General features: G+C 39.3%; 1 protein-coding gene across 6 annotated transcripts in view; it reads left to right on the top strand.

Annotated features, from left to right (window-relative positions):
• CDH20 (cadherin 20) overlaps positions 1-21,638 on the top strand; it is a 203,615-nt gene that overhangs the window by 169,018 nt on the left and 12,959 nt on the right. For all 6 annotated transcript variants that reach the window (XM_036089875.2, XM_036089878.2, XM_036089877.2 and 3 more), the window contains 3 exons: positions 3,706-3,959; positions 10,073-10,209; positions 12,741-12,862. In XM_036089875.2, the coding sequence (XP_035945768.1) occupies positions 3,706-3,959; positions 10,073-10,209; positions 12,741-12,862 (513 nt within the window). The remainder of the gene's footprint in view (positions 1-3,705; positions 3,960-10,072; positions 10,210-12,740; positions 12,863-21,638) is intronic.

The following is a 21,638-nucleotide window of genomic DNA, read 5'->3' as shown; positions in this document are numbered from 1 at the left end:
TACTTGTTAATACTTGCACTGAAAAGCTTTTTTGCGCTACTCAATGTAACATTTTTTTGCGGCCTTTTGGGTTTTAGACCCTTGCTAGGCACTGGGAAATAAAAATCTAATTCATAGCCTTTGCCCTTGAGTCTGTGAAAGGGACCAACAAACAAAGAAACATCTGTAAAACAAAATAAAAAAGAACCATAATGTAAGTATGACAAAGTGCTATGGGAACAGAGGAAGGAATAATTAATCCTGCCTAAAAAAGCTGCATTACTATTTTGTGCCACAATTTTTGTGACTCAATTTTCAAGGCTATAATGCCTCTTCTTTATTATGTGCTCTAACTCTAGGAAATTTCTTGAACTTGGAACTTAGGTTTTGAGATTACTATTCTTGGATTTACTATTATGACTATGGAAATAATTCTTTGATTTTAAAAAATAAGTATAAAAACTTTTCATGAGAGAAAAGTTAAACTCATATTTCATTTGTGAGCAACTTAAAGCTTAGAGTATTAAGGACAATGTCTTCTTTCAATTTTAAAGAATAAAATTATTTAAGTGAGAGAGACAATAATCTTAATGTAATCATCACTAGGTAACTTATTTTTTAAAAAATTTTAATAATTAAAAACTCATTTTAGTCTCTCCAACAGATAGTGTTGGAATAACTGGATATCCATATGTGGAAAAAACCACTTCATACCTCACTATAAAAATAAGTTCAAAATGGATCATCTACCTACCTAAATGTAATAAACTAAAACCATAAAATTTCTAGAAGAAAACATGAAAGAAAATCTTTGTGACCGTTACTAGGCAAAGATTTCTTAGATATGACACCAAAATCCCAATAAGAAAGTGATAAATACAATTTCACCAAAATTAAGAGTTTCTTCTCTTCAAAAGCACTGTTAAAACAAATCACAGATTGGGAATAAATATTTGCAAACACATGTCTGATAAAGGACTCGAACACAGAACATGTAACCAACTCCTCAAGAAGATACATAAAAATGCTAAACATCATTTGGCATTAGGGAAATGCAAATCAAAACCACAATGAGATACTACTTCATACCCACTAGGACAGCTAAAATCAGAAAAACTGATGAAATCAAATAATGACAAGAATGTTAAACAACTAGAACTTTCATACATTCCCGGTGGGAATGCAAAGTGGTATAACCACTTTAAAAATTGGTTTGGAAGTTTTTTATAAAGTTAAAAATATACTTAACAATACAATCCTGCAATCCCATTCCTAGGTTTTTATCCAAGTTAAATAAAAATCTATGTTCACAGAAAAACCTGTATGCAAATGTTCATGGCAGCTTTATTCATAACCATCAGAAACTGGAAACAACCCAAATGTATCTCTAGTAGAGAATGGATAAATAAACTGTGGTACACCCATACGATAAATAGTACTTGGCAATAAAAAAGGACAAACTATTCATTCACAAAACAACATGGATGAATTTCAAATGCATCATGCCAAGTAAAAAAACAGATTTGTAAAAGTATATACTGAATGGTTCCATTTATATGACATTCTTATAATCGGGCAGAGCATAGATCAGTGGTTGCCAGTGGGGAGGGGTTGACCACAAAGGGGCACAGGGCAAGGGGTAATGGCAGTGATAGAACTGTTCTATATCTTATCATGGTGGAAACATGACTATATAATCTGTCAAAATTTTCAAAACTTTATACTAAAAAAGATGAATTTTAATGTAAATTATACCTTAATTAAAAAAAAATACAAAATTTACACCAAATTAGAAAAAAGACTTAAAATTAAGGGGAAAACAAACTTTACCTAGCTCAAACCTAACATAAACAATAGTGCCCACTTTGGGTTACCCATATTTAAGGAAAAATTTCAAGAAAACATTATGTAATTTACCAGGACACAGTGAATGTCTAGATTCAGAGAGTAAGTATAAATAAAATAAATTGGTAAAGCTATTCCTTCAAGAGTATCATAATCTGAGTGGCAGACTTCCCTGTTACTAAAAATTGCTTTTTAAAATTATTTTTTAATTTATTTTTGTAAGTAATCTCTACACCCAATGTGGGGCTCAAACTCAGAATCCTGAGACTAAGAGTCACATGCTCTACCGTCTGAGCCAGCTAGGCACCCCTAAAACCTTGCCTTTTGACTAAAAACTAGGGAGACAGTCAAGCTGGTAAAATGGCTGCTTAGTTTAAATGGGAATGGCTGACTCCACAAAACAAGGAATACAATGTAGGGTCTAACCATGCAAAACAAGTAATAACCAAATAGCAACAACACAAAACACTTTGTTAGATTTGAAAATACCTAATTTAGTTAAAGCAACTTCTACTGCTGTTTTTCTCAAAAGCAAAGCAGTTTATTAAATGGAAACATGCCTCTTTCTAACATAAAATGTGCTGGCATTCAGCATATTTTATGAAAAAAAGCACCAGTGAATATTTAGTTAGAAAAATTTAAGTCACTACCAAGTAGATATGTGACTTTTAAGCTTTAGTAACTGCTTTGCTATCCACTATAATTATCTTAAAGGACTAACTTTCCATGATTTTTTTTTATTATTGATGATGTTGAGGTAACTGTTGCTCAAAACACTTAGACATTTTGTCAGCTTAAAAAAATAAATGGATTGTTCTTAAGAGATACCATTCAAGTTCACTTTCTACCCTAAAATGTTGTATTTATTTTGGCATAAAACATTTTTAAGGTAGGAATAGATTTAAAAAAAAAAGGAGCAACCACAAAATTTTATGTATGACACGGAATTTTACTAGAAAAAGTTAAAGATTTGTAGATGACCTCTGAATGAGGAATTTAAAAATCTAGATGAGCATTTCTTCTTTAACACTATGTAACCATGTCTGCTTCACCCAGTATTCCGAGCCTTCTGTCTCAGTCTCTTCAACTATAAAATGAGGCATTGGATTAGGTCTTTAAAAGAGATTTTTAAAGGACAGCATCTATGGTAAACTTAATACACAAACATTGATCTGACACAGTATTCTGAGAACCCTTGTAAGGTGCTTATGGTAGTTTCTTGAAGAAAAAAAAAAATGACTATTGCCTTTGTACTGAAGAATTTTTGGGGGGGGTGCCTAGGTGGCTCAGATGGTTAAGCATCTGCCTTTGGCTTAGGTCATGATTTCCAGGTCCTGGGATCGAGCCCCATGTCGGATCCCAGCTCAGTGGGGAGTCGGCTTCTGCCTCTCCCCCTGCTTCTCTGTCTCTCTCTCTCTCCCTCAAATGAATAAACAAAATCTAAAAAATTTTTTTTAAAAGAAGAAAATGGAAAAGACAAGGCCTCAGTTATATGGATATTCTGAAACTCCTAGTTCTCATGACATTTTTTCAGATAAACAAGCAGCTTTAAAGATAAGGGGACCAGGTTGATTGAAGAGTAGGCAGGTTAAAGTACAGCCTGCCCAGAGTAACAGCGGATTTCCTGATCAGTACACTGGCTGCCTTCACCCTCTCTGAAGTGTCCAGATCTTCCTTACTTTCTTTACCCCATTTGTTGAAAATGACCTTAAGACCAAGAACTACGAACAAAGGAAAAATTCCCCTTGCTTTTCCCTTTGCCTCTTTTCCACCATTTTAATGAAGTTGGAAGTGTACCCCCTAGCCATCAATATTGGCGATCCTTTAAAACCTTGACATATATGCTCATTGCTAATCAATTTTCCTGTCATTACTTTTCAGCCCCTGAGTTTTGAAAGCAAGAAAAGTTACACCTTGAAAGTGGAAGGAGCCAATCCTCACCTAGAGATGCGTTTTCTGAACCTAGGCCCATTTCAGGACACAACAACAGTGCACATCAGTGTGGAAGATGTGGATGAGCCCCCCATATTTGAGCCGGGCTTTTATTTTGTGGAGGTTCCTGAGGATGTGGCGATTGGAACAACCATACAGATCATTTCTGCCAAGGACCCAGATGTGACCAACAACTCAATCAGGTTTTTCCACAGATTTCACCTTTCTTACACCTTAGAACCTTCCCTTCCCTGGTATCTAATTTTCTAGCACTTTTTCCCTTTGCTTCTTCCCTCTCTGAAGACTCTCCTCTTCAGTTCTTCTTGTTTAAATAAGATGGCCTTTTCACGTTATTTAGAAGTAAAGTTATCATTATGTCTGCAACTCACTGTCAATTTGTTTAGCGAAAAAACACACACGTGCGCATATGCGTGCGCACACACACACACACACACACCCCTACCTTAGTTCTCAATCATAGCCCTATTGACATTTTGGGGATGGATTCTTTATTGTGACAGGCTGTCCTGTGCATTGTACAATGTTTAACAGCATCTCTGGCCTCAACCCACTAAATGTCAGTAGCACCCTGAGTTGTAACAACTTAAAGTGTCCCACATATTGCCAAATGTCCCAGGAGGAGGAAGGGATGGGGGGATCAAAATCATCCCCAGTTGACAACTACCAATTCAGATAAAGCATAGACAGACACATGACACCAAAAAGTTAAAAACTGTCAAATCTTGGGGTACCTGGGTAGCTCAGTCAGTTAAGCATCTGACTTTTGGTCTCAGCTCAGGTCTTGATCTCAGTGCTGTGAGTTCAAGACCCACAGTGGGCTCCATGCTGGGCATGAAGCCTACTTAAAAAAAAAAAAAAAAAAAAAGTCAAATCTCAGTGATGAATACAAAAGTGATCAATGCACATTCTTTCAATTTTTATGAACCTTTGATTTTTCTACTATATATATTTCCATATACTACAAAAGAACATGGAAACTACTCCTGCTGTCAATGGCTTCGATGCCATGTAGAATGGCCTGATAGGGCTTTCTATTTCAAGCCTACATATCAGTCTCTCCAAAGTGTGTTTTGAACTTAAAGATTCCAATCAAGATGCTTCCCCATCAAGGCAGGGAGGAGAGCTGCTCTTATAGCCATGGCCATTTCCTCCCCTCAACTCTAGAACCAAAGTGCAAACAGCTGGTGGACAGGTTGACACCTCAACCTTCTAGAGCAACTGCCAAGCCTCTGAAGCTTGACACAAAAGATCAGGATTCCAAGGCTGTTTGAGGCCATCTGTCACATTAATTGGTGAAAGTCACATGGCAAAATGGATCTGGGGCTTTAGTGCATATAACACATTTTAAATGCACCCCAATTTATCAAATGCCTTTCCCATCAACAGGTACTTCCCTCACCTAGTGTTTGCATTTAATGAAAATGTGCTTTTTCAGTTTAACAAGGATGCTTCTCTCCTGAGAATAACTATACTGGGGGAAATCTGCTTCATCTAACCAACTAGTAAACATTTCACATTTGAAGGCATTAAAATGGCTAAAATGATTGTGTTTGAATTCTGATATTTGATTTTTAGAAGTCAACTGATCTTTCTAGTATGAATTATACCAACTTTATAGAAATGATATTTCAACCTTAAGCTTTTCAAATGTATAATAGGAGGGAAGAAGCGAAACCATATTATCCCCAAAACAACCATAACATAAATGAAACAGATTCTATAAATTCATATTTTCAGAAGCCAAGAAAAAAATATATGTATCTTCTGATCAATTAGCTAATCTGTTCATGTTGGAAAAGATACTGTGGGGAAAATTTTATGGAGGGAGAGAAATAAAACAGGCATAAGCTTGAAAAAATTAGAGACCATTTCTAAAATAGTCAATCAAATATCCAGTGGATACTTCTACATCTTCTTTCCCGATTCTGAATCTGGACTTCCACATGGTAAGCACTGGAAATACAGTTGTTAGGAGTCACACTGCTAAATGACAAGCAAAAGAGACTGCAGTCAGAAAACACACACACACACCACACACACACACACACACACACACACACACACACACACGCGCGCGCGCCCTTAGAGTGTATGTGCAGTATTCAAGACTAAAGTCATTAATTATCTCAAAACAGATGCCGAAATGAAAAGCAAAACACCAACAGGCCCACATCCACTCTTGCCATGGAGCAAAATGAGGTACACAAAATTAAAGAATCCTGTCTGGCTAACAGAAAATGCTGCTTCAGATGCCTGGCCTTTGAAAATCATCAGTTGCCAGCATCAGGGAGGTACACAATAGAGAGGCTTTCTATTCCAATAGACCCCAGTCAGGAGGAATCCACCAGTGAACGGTCCAGAGGCAGGGAGCAAGGTCCCCTTGCTTATCCTGGGGCAGAACTCTAGGTCCTGAGAGAGAAACTGGCAAGAACAGGGTGACAGCCACAGGCCTGGAGATAACAAGATAAGCATTCAGACAGAGGGGGCAAAGAATTCCACTTACCAGACCTGGGGATAATTCTCCCTCTGCCTTTTGGTTGCAAAGGAGAATTCATATTGCCAAGATAGAGGGTTCCTGACTCTTTGTACTGTCTGACAGGAATGAAGAATGGTCCCTAGACTCAAGTAGAACATCAGGAGTCCTGGATTCTCACAGGGAAAAGCACATAAAGGGCAAATCCTTGGCTATCATTTAATAAACCCATTTGGAAATTACTGTCCTATGTTATCTTTCCCCAAATTGCTCATTTTATCCTTATTTTTCCTATAAAAGTTATTTTCTTTTAAAATAATCTGCAAGTTACATGATGCTTGGCTATCTAATTCATCTTCTGCATTTTTATTAGAAATAAGTGAGATTTATATTCCTAAAAAGAAAACACATATATTAAATTGCCCCAAAATCAATATATCACCTGAAGTTAAGATGTTATGGATAAAAGGCCATTTAACTTTTTAAAAAGATTATAAGGACTTTCATCATCTCCTTTCTAGAAACTTTATGGCATGTTCAGGCATATAAGCTGGTCATGATTTACTAGTAAATCCCAAAACTAAATCTCCAGATTTAGTTACATATACATGAAAAATACGATGTGTAGTATCTCCTAAACAATTTAGGATCTCCTAAGTTTTTAATAAATGCCCGAGGCACTTCTGGCAAGCAGGAAACTAAACCATTTGGCAAATGAAATAGGCTTCTGCTGGTATGGAAACAGCCTGCTTTCCTGTGCCTTCCTAGAGTGTATGTGTGTGGATTTAGCAAGCCTGCCCATGACGCCCTACCTTCAAATCGCTCCCAAATTCAGAGTATGTCCTCAGCCAAGCAAGTAAGCAGGGAGCCCAACAAACACTAGCTATCGTTCCCTGAAGGCAGTTTTGTATGTGCATATCATGCCTATTCTTCCCATAATAGGTGAGAATATTATGGTTAGAGAAAGGAAAACCACCTACATAATTCACTAGTGTGTCCCAATTTCCTCATTTTCCATCTGTATCTACACCTTTAATTTGTTCTCCTGCCTCCTGAGAACTGGCCCCGTGTCTCATTCAGAGTGGTGAATGCCGTGACTGCCTCAATTCAGGAACTTCTGATTTGGGAAATCAGAAGGGGATTCCACTTGCTGAGGACAGCTTCTCGGAGGCAAGCGTGCAGCGTTTCCTCTCACTGTGGCACCAGGCAGTACTGTCATGGGCTCTGCCGGCTAGTTATTTCTATCACCCCATCTCCCATACCATCTGCGACATTTGCTATGGCACTGTAGGTCTGAGTGTGGAAAGCTGGTTCATCATAGAGGCTGCAGGCTGCCTCTCCCCCCGGCACTATGCCTACAGCTTGGAGAGCTGCCATCGGGGTTATGGCTCCATGGGCTGAATGGCTGGCTGAAAGAAAAGACTGCATTTTTTCCCAAAGACAAATTCAACTCTTAAAATAGCCAGTGAACTTCAAAACTAAATCACTAATTATACCTAGAAAAAAAATGCTCCAATTAATTTTAAATGAACTTTGTAGGCATGTGTTTGTTCTTTACTAAGAAGTCAATGGTTTGCCATCATGGCTTCATCTATTTCAAGAAGAGATAAGGCTTTGTTTCCTTCAACAGTTGCATACATTCCGTGCGCAATAAGGCAGCATGGAGTGGCAGTTAGGAGCAGGAACCTGAACCCAAACTGCTTAGGCTTGATTCCAATCTTGGGACAGTGACTTAACCAATCCAGGCCTCAGTGTCTCACCTATAAAACCAAGATAACAGTACCTACCCTCCTAGGGATACTGTAAGGAATAAATGAACCAATATATGTAAGGTGTATGAAGCAGTGCCTGGCTACAGTAAGTATTCATTAAATAGGGTCACAGAGAAAAGCATTAATGTACTTCCTTAAATTTCACAACTCTTGGAGAATTATAACTGAAATGATTCCATTTCTCCAGCCCTTAGTGATCACTTTTTCCTTTAATTCCTCTCTGAACAGCCAACCAGAATCCCTACAGGAAAAAACTACATATCTGGAACAAATATTTTACCAAATAATACATACACATGCATATACTGTGTGTGTGTGTGTGTGTGTGGATGGATGGATGTATATATACCTACACACCTGTACCTATTTGAAACAAAAGTTGTACCATCAATATTTACCCTTATTGCATGTGACAGTCTGGCATGCATATGTTCTATTTCATTTTATTTCAACACTAGTCATAACCAGCCTATTGATTTCACTAACCTGCAATTTGAAAAATAATGCACTAAAGAAACTTCTTACTCCCATCAAAATGGCAGTTTCCTAGTTTCAACAACTTTAAGACACAGTTGCAATCACTGGCAACTTTAAATAGAATTTTGAACAGTAGTTTTATATTACCTCTGCAAATTATTAGCTGTTTAACTGTATGAAAGTAACTTCTCTTAGTTTTCTTTTCTGCTAACTGAGGTAACACCTACCTTCTAGAATTTTTATAAAAATTTAAAAAGAAGCTATAAAATATCTGGTATTCCATAAGTGGCACCTATTATAATTACTGGCTGTTACCAAGGACTACACAGATTCTCAAGAGTGGTTCTCAAGGGACACGTGGGTGGCTCAGTCAGTTAAGCATCTGCCTTCGGCTCAGGTCATGATCCCAGGGTCCTGGGATCAAGCCCCGCATCGGGCTCCCTGCTCAGCCTCTGCTCCCCCTGCTTGTGTGTGCGCTCATGCTCTCTCTGACAACTAAAATCTTTAAAAAAAAAAAAAAAAGACTGATTCTCAATCATGGCTATATATCATGGAAGATTTTAAATATACAGATGCCTGAATCTCCCTCCACACTTACTGAATCTCCCAAAATGGGGACCAGGTGAGAGAACACAGAGAGTCAGACTGCCAAATCAGGTTCAGCAGGAACTGTGGCTCTTACCTAGTACCCAAAATAAATAATGACTCGAAGGATAGAGACAACAGCAAAATATGAGGCAAGCAGTCTGTCCTTGGAGAGGTCTGAAACCGTGAGGTAAATATCCTTCTTTTCCTGTGTAAGGATGCATGTTGGTCCATACTGAACATGAAAGATATAAGCAATGAAGTGCACTGTCCGAACAAAAAAGAAGCCATTTTGGTTATGGAACATCTGCTTTTTATACCCCATTAATTACATAGCTCACATGATATTTTCCAGCAAGCTGTGCCCCATAAATTGATAAATTCCAGGTTTATTTACATTAAGCAATGTAGTCAAACCTGGTTCATCCTGCTGAAAATATTCCACAGATAAGGACTTACTACTGTGTTTGCCAGCAGGTCAGTCATTAGCATGTTTATAAAGGACCTCATGGAAATCCCTTCTCAATAGGTGATACTAATTACAGGGACTGGAACTACTGAACTATACCTTTTCCAGTTCCAATCTAGCATTTCAAAACTTATATGAATAAAATTTGTTTTGAACTAAGACATGCAGGGGTTGATTCTCAGAATGTCCCAAAAGCCTTAGGGCAGTATTAAGCTTTAAATAGCTGAAATTGATCTTTAATTGGCTAAAACTGCCCTAAGGCTTTGACACCCTGTTTTATTTCATTTTATGAATGTGGAAATTCAAGCAGTAATAGTTTGTCGTTGGTTATGTTTTTAAGGGGGTTTTGGTGGAGGACTGTTTCTGGACATGATAAAACAGCAAATGCAGTCTTCCAAGTGTCTACAACTCAGAACTAGTTGAGCCATATTTCACATAGTATGCACTCAGTTCTCTCAAGTAATATGCTATAGTATATTTATTCAAATAAAACAGTGTATTTAATCTGTGTTTTTGCAGATATTCCATTGACAGAAGCAGTGACCCTGGAAGATTCTTCTATGTTGACATTACAACAGGTGCCCTAATGACTGCAAGACCCCTTGATCGGGAGGAGTTTTCTTGGCATAATATCACTGTCCTTGCTATGGAAATGAGTAAGTAACACAATAAACTCGTCTCCATAACATGACAAAATATAAGCATTGTAGAATGTGAAAGCTTCTAGAGCTTGTTATATTCTTTACAGGAAGAAATTATGGTTTATGCAAGTGAGTGAATGCATTCAGTTCAAATACTTACTATCTCCTATATACCTAGTTCTGTGCTAGAGATTAAAAAAAAAACAACAAAAAAACACTATGCAAAAGCAGTACCAAAAATAGCACCCTCAAATCAAGGAGCTAGACTTTTATCTGAGGAAAGGGACAATTCCTGAGAAATCTAAGAGGTTTTCAATCTTTAATAAGCTTGGGAATGCACAAATAGTATTGTCAGGGAGCCAAGAATTCCTGTCCCCTTCAAGGGTCCTTCTAGCTGGACTAAGAATCAAATTGACATGAGACAGATTAACAAAAGAAAATCAAATTTAACATGCATACATATGAGGAATGCACACAGACATAAAAATTACAAAGACAGACAAAATGAGGTATATATGTCATTGTGAACTATGAAGAAGGGAGTAGGAGTTTGGGATTCCAAAGGAAAGGAATGCATTTCATAGGACGATAAGAGCAGATATTTGGTAATCAGAGGTTTGCCCTACTGTACAGATAGGTCACTCAGATAAAATTTATCTGTTAATAACCTTTATTCTGGGGGAAAAAAAACTCAATTTAGATTTTTCTCTGTGGGTTAAGGGAGTGACAAAAGTTTCTCTTGAACCCTCAGGGCCTCAAGTGCCTTCAGCTCAGAATAATCCACATGCCAAAGTGGCACTTGGGGGTGGGGGGAGCTGTCCTGAACCCCTTCAGTATAAGATATTATTACCAGATGAAAGAAAACATTTACAACATATCACCCCTACCACACACATACATACACAGAAACATGGATACAAAATTTTGAGACATCTAACACTAAAAAGCAGATTTATGAACATAAAAATAGAATGAAAAACTACTAAAAACTAGATTAGCATATTTATTACAAACTTTACAAAAATTAGATTATTTACTACTACATTCAATTTTTTTTCATAACACTTAGTGATGGTAAAGTTTCAGGGAAATGCAGACCCTAATGTACTGGCAGAACTATGTACAATCATTCAGGGAGAGGGGGGCAATTAGGCAATTAAGCTTTTGTATTAAGATTCTCCAAAATATTCATAGTCTTTTTCCCAAGAGTTCTACTTCTAATAACTATCTTAAGGAAATAATCATAGATATCAACAAAGATCCATGTACCAAAATGTCTCCTGCAGTGTTATTTTAACATAGGGGAAAAAATGGGAATTACCTAAAAGTCTAATAATAGGGGTCTAAGTAAACTGTGGTACAACCGTACAATAAAATGAGACTATCAAACAAATATTAATATACATGTTTTCAAGTATATTTCAATGACACAGGACAATATTGCCCTAAAAGTTTTAAATCCAACTTTTTAATTTTGCTTAATTGCAGTGTATGTGTGTGTGTCTCTCCATATTTTTGGACACATATAATATTACATATATTATATAATGGATATCTCTGGGGGTAGGATTAGAGATCATATGTACCCTGAAAATCTGGGGGATTTTCATTATTCCTTCCATAAACTAGTACCACGGTTATAATGGAAAAAAAAATTTAAATAGGTCAGTACTTCTGATAACCAGGCAACAGAAATATTTAAGTGGATAACACAGGAGAGCATAGATATTTTGGGGAAAGAAAAGAAAAAAAAAATCAGAAGAATAAGACATTCTGAGATTTTATAAAATTATTTACTAAGAATAATCTGTTAATTTCTATTTTATCTTCTTGGGACGTGGCCAAAACAAAAAAGGACAGGAGGGGCACTCCTGGGGCTGTGAAATTGTCCTTGTGTGGCAGTGCCAAGCAAAAGACAGACGAAAAGACACATTTCCCCATGAGTGACTATGAATAACTTCTCCTGCCCCAGCCAAAGATATAGATTTGGTGTGTGTTTGATCCTATAATAACCCCTTAGTCCCTAAGCAGAAATAAATGTGCAGTGTTATCTGTATTCCCAGGAATAACTTGAAACCTTCTGAAATATAATTCAAAGAACTGATTATTCCACAAGAATAAAGCCAAGCAATGCCACGCAGTAGGCATCCAGTCAGAAATGGGCTGTTTTCAAGCCCAGAATACGGAACTGACCTGTCTTTAATTTCAGAAACTGAAGCGTGAGCCAAGTGAGAGATTCAAACCTTTTTAAGCTGCATTGTATGATACCTGCCCCCCACCACCCGCCTCAGAGTCCTACTCTTCTCTTCATCCTCCTGACATCACACACTCCCTCAGACACACAAAGCAGTCCGCCCATGCATCTTGTGTTCTGACCGCACTCTTACTAGGCAGCACACGCATCCTATGTTTCTCTCGCCATTTCCAAGTTCTTTATCCATTCCTTTAAAAAACCAAACTGACAAGGTAAATACCTTTTCCAGCAAAGAGCTGCTTTCTTGTACTACTGAACCCTCACCTTTTGGTTTTCTCTGTGTTCTCTTCAGACAATCCTTCCCAGGTTGGAAGTGTTTCCGTCACAATCAAAGTCTTAGATGTGAATGACAATGCTCCAGAATTCCCCAGATTCTATGAAGCTTTTGTGTGTGAAAATGCCAAAGCAGGGCAGGTAAGGCAGTCTGTGAAATGTGCACGTTGGTTCACCTCCAACATACAGAAATGACTGCTACAGATAACCAAATTTGCCATCAAAGAAATTTAGACTACAGAAACTAACAGCTCACAAAAGGGTCCCTGACTTCCGTGCATCATGTTGTAACAGTTTGTTAGGACAAGCACGTTGAGTCCCCATTACATTTTATGATCTCAACAATGCTTTGATGGTAGCTTGATTCACAGGTTGACATGAAGGTATCTACCCATCTTGTAACTAAACTGTATATAGTACCACTGCAGTATTACGCGCTCTGGGTCCTAGGAGCGAAGGACCATGAAGATCAGAAAACTCTTTTTTAGCACTAATACCTGAAAATACTTGCAGTAGGGAAGCTTTATTTTTTCTATCTTCCCACCTCCCTTTCTTAACTTCTGACAACAGGTAACTTGTTCAGGGACTACCTGCCCTATTCTCAGAATGCTTTGTTAACCTAGAATACCTACTATCTCCTCCCTCAATTAAAACACCATTTTCATAATGTTGCTCATGTCAGGTCAATTTTGAGAAGAAAGTAATCTGAAGACACAAATTTCTACTAATTTGAAATAACCACAGTTCTATAATCTGCAAAGACGTATTTGTGTATTTTTTAAAGTATGCTTTTAAATGTAAATGAATAATTTGGCTGATCAAATTCCAAGTGGTATAACTGAGAAACATCCAGAACTCTGCTTGGAGTGGCCATGTATTCATGCATGCTTTGGGCTGCTGCCCACCCTGTACCCACCCTTCCATACCTGAGAGCATACGCCATGTCCTGTTTCTGCTCCTGCTTTTGTAAGATGCTTTCTTCTCTGCCTGTGACCCAACAGATCCCCTAACAGTCCTAATTTCTTCCCCCAAAGTATATTCTGTGGTCCTGTGGATTCTGGTGGTAAGGCAAATGGGTCAGGATAGTTTTAATATGAAAGTTATGAGTCTGTGAAGTGCATATCTATAAGGCAATGATTCATGCTTTGGTAATGCAGGCAGATTTTGCTTTCACTTCTCTTACTCACCTGGAACATGGCATCTTGCTGCACAGAGACTAATTTATACAATCAAAACTTATATTAGCATCCTGTATTCACCAAAGATTAAGTCAACACATCTTCACCTTTCTAACTCAGTCAAAAGAAAAAATGATTCACATCTGCCACAGGGGGAAAAAAATGTCCTATAATGATTCTCATCTAAATCCTCTCATCCATGGACTTTTGAAACTCAGTGCAATGGTCTATAGCACTCCTAAAATTTTTTTCAACAAGTCTGGAATAATTCTACTTCCACATCTATTGAATTTCTAGGAAGACCTGAAACATGCAGCTAATAAAAGTTACAATGCTGACTTTATGGTGTAAGAAATGATCTGTGTTATTATACGTAAAGAAAGAAGGTATAAAAATTACATGTACATGCTTGCAGTTACATAAAATTATGCCTACATGTGAACTAAGACATATAGGGGATAGGATGCAAAAACAGCAATAGTTATTGTGCTATGGTAGCTGAGTTTTGAGTGAGGGGGTTTGGACCTTTATTTTAATAATTTTTGTTTTATATTATAACAATTGCATATATATTAAAGTATAACAATATTTTATTTTATAAGATCTTATTATAATATATATAATGAAGCTAAAAATTATTAATCTACATTATAAAGAAGGTGATAAGCAGCACCTTAATTAAAGCTCCTCTCCCCCAGAAAATGAAGCACTTACTTTCTCAAAGGTCTTCAGAGTAGAAGTTGCATTCTGACAGGTGAAGAGCACTTTAACTACCAATCTTGGGTTTGGGTGTGTTTTTTTTTTTAAGAATTTATTTATTTATTATTTAGAAAGAGAGTGCAGCCAGCGCATGCGAGTGGGAGGAGGGGGTAAGGGTGAGAGAGAATTCTCAAGGCGACCCCCCACTGAGCACAGAGCCTAATGCAGTGCTCAATCTCATGACCCGAAGATCATGACCTGAGCCAAAACCAAGAATCAGACACTCAACCAACTGAGCCACCCAGTCACCCCTAAATACCTCTCTTGTTTTGGGAGCACACACACACATCTCCTATTTCTACATTTCTTTTTTTTTTTTAGTTTTTAACTTTATTATATTATGTTAGTCACCATACAATACATCATTAGTTTTTGATGTAGTGATCCACGATCCATTGTTTTCGTGTAACACCCAGTGCTCCATGCAGTACGTGCCCTCCTTAATACCCATCAACGGGCTAACCAATCCCCCCTCCCCCCTCCCCTCTAGAACCCTGTTTGTTTCTCAGGTCCATAGTCTCTCATGGTTCATCTCTCCCTCCAATTCCCACTCCCCATTTTTCCCTTCCTTCTCCTAATGTCCTCCATGTTATTCCTTATGTTCCACAAATAAGTGAAACCATATGATAATTGACTTTCTCTGCTTGACTTATTTCGCTTAGCATAATCTCCTCCAGTCCCATCCATGCTGATGTAAAAGTTGGGTATTCATCTTTTCTGATGGCTGAGTAATATTCCATTGTATATATGGACCACATCTTCTTTATCCATTCATCTGTTGAAAGGCATCTCGGCTCTTTCCACAGTTTGGCTATTGCAGACATCGCTGCTATGAACATTGGGGTGCATATGGCCCTCCTTTTCACTACATCTGTGTCTTTGGGGTAAATACCCAGTAGTGCAATTGCTGGGTCATAGGGTAGCTCTATTTTTAAATTTTTGAGGAACCTCCACACTGTTTTCCAAAGTGGCTGTACCAACTTGCATTCCCACCAAGAGTGTAAGAGGGTTCCCCTTTCTCCACAACCTCTCCAACATTTGTTGTTTCTTTCCCTGTCCATTTTGGCCATTCTAACTGGTGTAAGGTGGTATCTCAGTGTGGTTTTGATTTGGATTTCCCTGATGGCTAATGATGATGAACATTTTTTCATGTGTCTGTTAGCCATTTGTATGTCTTCTTCAGAGAAGTGTCTGTTCATCTCTTCTGCCCACTTTTTGACTTGATTATTTGTTTTTTGGGTGTTGAGTTTGAGAAGTTCTTTATAGATTTTGGATACCAGCCCTTTATCTGTAGTGTCATTTGCAAATATCTTCTCCCATTCTGTGGGTTGCCTCTTTGTTTTGTTGACTGTTTCCTTTGCTGTGCAGAAGATTTTTATCTTGATGAAGTCCCAAAAGTTCATTTTTGCTTTTGTTTCACTAGCTTTTGGAGATGTATCTTGAAAGAAGTTGCTGTGGCCGATGTCAAAGAGGTTACTGCCTATGTTCTCCTCTAGGATTTTGATGGATTCCTGTCTCATATTGAGGTCTTTCATCCACTTTGAGTTTATCTTTGTGAGTGGTGTTAGAGAATGGTCGAGTTTCATTCTTCTGCATGTGGCTGTCCAATTTTCCCAGCACCATTTATTGAAGAGACTGTCTTTTTGCCATTGCATGTTTTTTCCTGCTTTGTCAAAGATTATTTGACCATAGAGTTGAGGGTCTATATCTGGGTTCTCTATTCTGTTCCATTGGTCTGTATGTCTGTTTTTGTGCCAGTACCATGCTGTCTTGGTGATCACTGATTTGTAATATAGCTTGAAATCGGGCAACGTGATGCCCCCAGCTTTGTTTTTCTTTTTCAACATCTCCTTGGCGATTCGGGGTCTTTTCTGATTCCATACAAATTTTAGGATTGTTTGTTCCAGCACTTTGAAAAATGTCATTGGAATTTTGATCAGGATGGCATTGAAGGTATAGATTGCTCTGGGTAGCATAGTCATTTTAACAATGTTTATTCTTCCGATCCATGAGCATGGAATATTTTTCCATCTTTTTGTGTCTTCTTCAATTTCTTTCATGAGTGTTTTGTAGTTCCTAGAGTATAGATCCTTTACCTCTTTGGTTAGGTTTATTCCGAGGTATCTTATGGTTTTTGGTGCTATTGTAAATGGAATCGTTTTCTCTAATTTCTCTTTCTACAGTTGCGTTGTTAGTGTATAAGAAAGCAACTGATTTCTGTGCATTGATTTTGTATCCTGCCACATTACTGAATTGCTGGATGAGTTCTAGTAATTTGGGGGTGGAGTCTTTTGGGTTTTCCACATAAAGTATCATGTCGTCTGCGAAAAGAGAGAGTTTGACTTCTTCTTTGCCAATTTGAATACCTTTTATTTCTTTTTGTTGTCTGATTGCTGTTGCTAGGACTTCTAGTACTATGTTGAACAACAGTGGTGAGAGTGGGCACCCTTGACGTGTTCCTGATCTTAAGGGAAAGGCTCTCAGCTCTTCCCCATTGAGGATGATATTCGCTGTGGGTTTTTCATAGATGGATTTTATGAGCTTGAGGAATGTTCCCTCTATCCCTATACTCTGGAGAGTTTTAATCAGGAAAGGATGTTGTATTTTGTCAAATGCTTTTTTTGCATCAATTGAGAGGACCATATGGTTCTTCTCCCTCCTCTTATTAATGTGTTCTATCACATTGATTGATTTGTGAATGTTGAACCACGCTTGCATCCCGGGGATAAATCCCACTTGGTCATGGTGGATGATCCTTTTAATGTATTGTTGGATCCTATTAGCTAGGATTTTGTTGAGGATTTTGGAATCCATATTTATCAGGGATATCGGTCTGAAATTCTCCTTTTTGATGGGGTCTTTGCCTGGTTTGGGGATTAAGGTAATGCTGGCCTCATAGAATGAGTTTGGAAGTTTTCCTTCTGTTTCTATTTTTTGAAACAGCTTCAGGAGAATAGGTATTATTTCTTCTTTGAATGTTTGGTAGAATTCCCCAGGGAATCCATCAGGCCCTAGACTCTTGTTTTTTGGGAGGTTTTTGATCACCGCTTCAATCTCGTTACTGGTTATTGGCCTATTCAGGTTGTCAATTTCTTCCTGTTTCAGTCTTGGCAGCTTATAGGTTTCCAGGAGGGCCTCCATTTCATCCAGATTGCTCAGTTTATTGGCATATAGTTGTTGATAATAATTTCTAATAACTGTTTCTATTTCCTTGGTGTTAGTCGTGATCTCTCCCCTTTCATTCATAATTTTATTAATTTGGGTCCTCTCTCTCTTTTGGATAAGTCTGGCCAGTGGTTTACCAATCTTATTAATACTTTCAAAGAACCAACTTCTAGTTTCGTTGGTCTGATCTACTGTGTTTCTGGTTTCTAATTCATTGATTTCTGCTCTAATTTTAATTATTTCTCTTCTAATGCGTGGCTTAGGCGTCGTTTGTTGCTTTTTCTCTAGTTCTTTAAGGTGTAGAGTTAGTTGGTGAATTCAGGATTTTTCTATTTTTTTGAGTGAGGCTTGGATGCCTATGTATTTCCCCCTTAGGACCGCCTTTGCAGTATCCCATAGGTTTTGGACTGATGTGTTTTCGTTCTCATTGATTTCCATCAATTGTTTAAGTTCTTCTTTGATTTCTTGGCTGACCCAAACATTCTTGAACAGAGTGGTCTTTAGCTTCCAAGTGTCTGAATTTCTGCCAAATTTTTTCTTGTGATTGAGTTCCAGTTTTAGAGCACTGTGGTCTGAGAATATGCAGGGAATAGTCTCAATCTTTTGGTATCGGTTGAGACCTGATTTGTGACCCAGTATATGGTCTATTCTGGAGAAAGTTCCATGTGCACTCGAGAAGAATGAGTATTCTGTTGTTTTAGAGTGGAATGTTCTGTAAATATCTATGAGGTCCATCTGGTCCAATGTATCATTCAAAGCTCTTGTTTCCTTGTTGATTTTCTGCTTAGATGATCTGTCCATTGCTGAGAGTGGAGTATTGAGGTCTCCTACAATTAACGTATTATCAATATGACTCTTTATTTTGGTTAACAGTTGGCTTATGTATATGGCTGCTCCCATGTTGGGGGCATAGATATTTACAATTGTTAGATCTTCTTGTTGGATAGACCCTTTAAGAATGATATAGTGTCCTTCTGTGTCTCTTATTACAGACTTCAGTTTAAAATCTAATTTGTCTGATATAAGAATTGCTACCCCAACTTTCTTTTGAGGTCTGCTGGCATGGAAGACGGATCTCCACCCCTTCACTTTCAGTCTGGATGCATCTTTAGGTTCAAAATGAGTCTCTTGTAGACAGCATATGGATGGGTCCTGTCTTTTTATCCAATCTGCAACCCTGTGCTGTTTTATGGGAGCATTTAGGCCATTCACATTGAGAGTGATTATTGAAAGATATGAATTAATTGTCATCATGTTGCCTGTGAAGACGTTGTTTTTATAGATTGTCCCTGTAAATTTCTGTTGTAGATCACTCTTGGGGTCTTTCTCCGTTTATAGAACCCCCCTTAATATTTCTTGCAGGGCCGGCTTAGTGGTCACATATTCTTCCAACTTCTGCCGATCGTGGAAGCTCTGCATCTCTCCATCCATTCTAAATGAAAGCCTTGCCGGATAAAGTATTCTTGGCTGCATGTTCTTCTCATTTAGTACCCTGAATATGTCTTGCCAGGCATTTCTGGCTTGCCAGGTCTCTGTGGATAGGTCTGACGTTATTCTGATGTTCCTCCCTCTGTACGTAAGGAATCTCTTCCCCCTAACTGCCCTTAAGATGGTTTCCTTGGTTCTAAGATTTGCAAGTTTTATTATTACATGCCGGGGTGTTGGCCTGTTTTCCTTGATTTTAGGAGGGGTCCTCTCTGCCTCTAGGACTCGAATGTTTGTTTCATTCCCCAGATTAGGGAAGTTCTCAGCTACAATTTGCTCAAATACATCTTCTAGCCCTCTCTCTCTCTCCACTCCCTCCGGGATTCCAATTATTCTGACATTGGAACGCCTCATGGTGTCACTTATTTCTCTGATTCTATTTTCATGGATTCTGAGTTGTTTTTCCCTGGCCTCCTCTTTTCCCTTTTTATCTATTATACTGTCTTCCAGATCACTTATTCTCTCTTCTGTCTCAGTTACCCTAGCTGTTAGATTATCTAGATTGGATTGGATCTCATTGATAGCATTTTTAAGTTCTGCCAATTCACCTTTTATTTCTGCCCTTAGAGACTCTATGTTGCCATTAATTGATTTCTCCATTCTAGCCATTGTCTTCACAATTGCTAGCCTGAATTCGATCTCTGACATCTTGGTTATGTCTGCATCCATTTGTAAATCTGTAGCATAAGTCATAATCTCTGAGTCTTTTCTATTTTGGGGGCTCCTCCTCCTAGTCATTCTGTTGATGGGTGGTTGAGGGAATGTATAGAGTCCAAATTATTGACCAGAACCCAAGCAAGATGCACCTGTTTTCTTGGGACCTTAGGGTTACTGGCCTCTTGTTTTCCCAGCCTGTCTTCTGCGGGAGGGGCCTGCCGCGCTGTTACTCAGGCAACCCTGTTTGGGCGGAGTTGCCCTGCGCCCCTGTGGTGGGGGATGGGCTCAGCGGGAATCAGTCTTTGGGGCTTTTGTTCTCTGGCGGCTTTCCCTGGCGGCTTTCCGCATCTCTTCCGCGAGTCAGAGCAGAAGAGACCGTTTCCAACCCTCTGCCTCAAAGCAGAGAGACCGCAGTCTGTTCTTCAGTGAGCTCTCCAGGCCACACCGTCTCCGTTTCTGTCCGTGCTGCTATAAACTGCAGCGGCCTGGGTTGTGCGCCCCTCCGCAGCGCTCCCAGTCCTGCCTCCAGGTCGGGGCACGTCTCTGCCCTCTGTGCTTCTAAAACCGCCAGCCGCTCCCAGTTCGCGTGCGCGCGACTCCGCCGCTTGGGGTTTCCACCCCGGGGACTGCAGTTCACCGGCGGGACCCCGGCGCACCGGGTTTCCGTCTCGGAGGCTGCAGTTCGCGTGCGCGCGACCGTCGCTCCGGTTTCTGTCCGGGGGGGCTGCGGTTCGCGTGCGCGCGACCCCGCCGGTCTGGTTTTCCACCCCAGGGGCTGCCCTAAAGTCCTTTCCTGATGCTACCGGTCTGGTCTGCGAGTCTGTGCCCCGTCCGCAGCGCGCGAGGCTGTCACTCACCGGCGGTGTAGGATCCCCACGGCCAGGCACCCTCCCGCCGCCGTTTACCCTCCGATATCTGCCCGCGGAATCACGGCTCTCCGCTTCGTACCTCAAAACCAACTGCCTGTGATACTGTGTTTGTAGAGATCCCGATCTTCTTACATCTCAGGCTGGTTTCGTGGGTGCTCAGAGTGGTCTGGTAGGTATCCAGCTCAATTCCGGGGACCAGTTGAAATAGGGTCCCCTACTCCTCCGCCATCTTTCCGCCTCCCATTTCTACATTTCTAAATACATCTTTTTTTTTTTTTTTTTTTTTTTTTAGATTTTATTCATTCATTTGAGAGAAACAGAACATGAGCAGACGGGGGCAGGGGAAAGGAAGCAGAAGGGGAGGGGAAGGGACACGCAGACTCTGCACTGAGAGCAGAGCCCAACACAAGGCTTGATCCCAAGACCCCAAGATTGAGTCTGATGCTTAACCAACTGAGCTACCCAGGCGCCTCTCTACATACACCTGTTAATGGCTTATCAGGCAGTCCTTTGAAGCACGGTTTATTTGTGACTTAAAGTTCAGGTCATGCGCCCCAAGTCTGTCACATTTATCATCTTTAGCCCAAGATACTAAAAATCCTACCCCTTGATTTTGGCTCTGGGATATGTTTTAAAGATTTTCAAAAGCACACAGCTCAGTAGACATGTCTGGTTTATAACGCAGCAGGCCTCCTTGTGTTAGATGTGTCAGATACTGTCGTCAGCTGTGTCTGCCAAGTCGGGATATGTGCTTTCCTCCTAGCAAGCAGCCACAAAGGAGGCCCATAAAGAAATCAGATGACA

This window comes from Halichoerus grypus, chromosome 13, assembly GCF_964656455.1.
Source record: "Halichoerus grypus chromosome 13, mHalGry1.hap1.1, whole genome shotgun sequence".
NCBI lineage: Eukaryota > Metazoa > Chordata > Mammalia > Carnivora > Phocidae > Halichoerus > Halichoerus grypus.
This window is presented reverse-complemented; position numbering and strand designations above follow the sequence as displayed.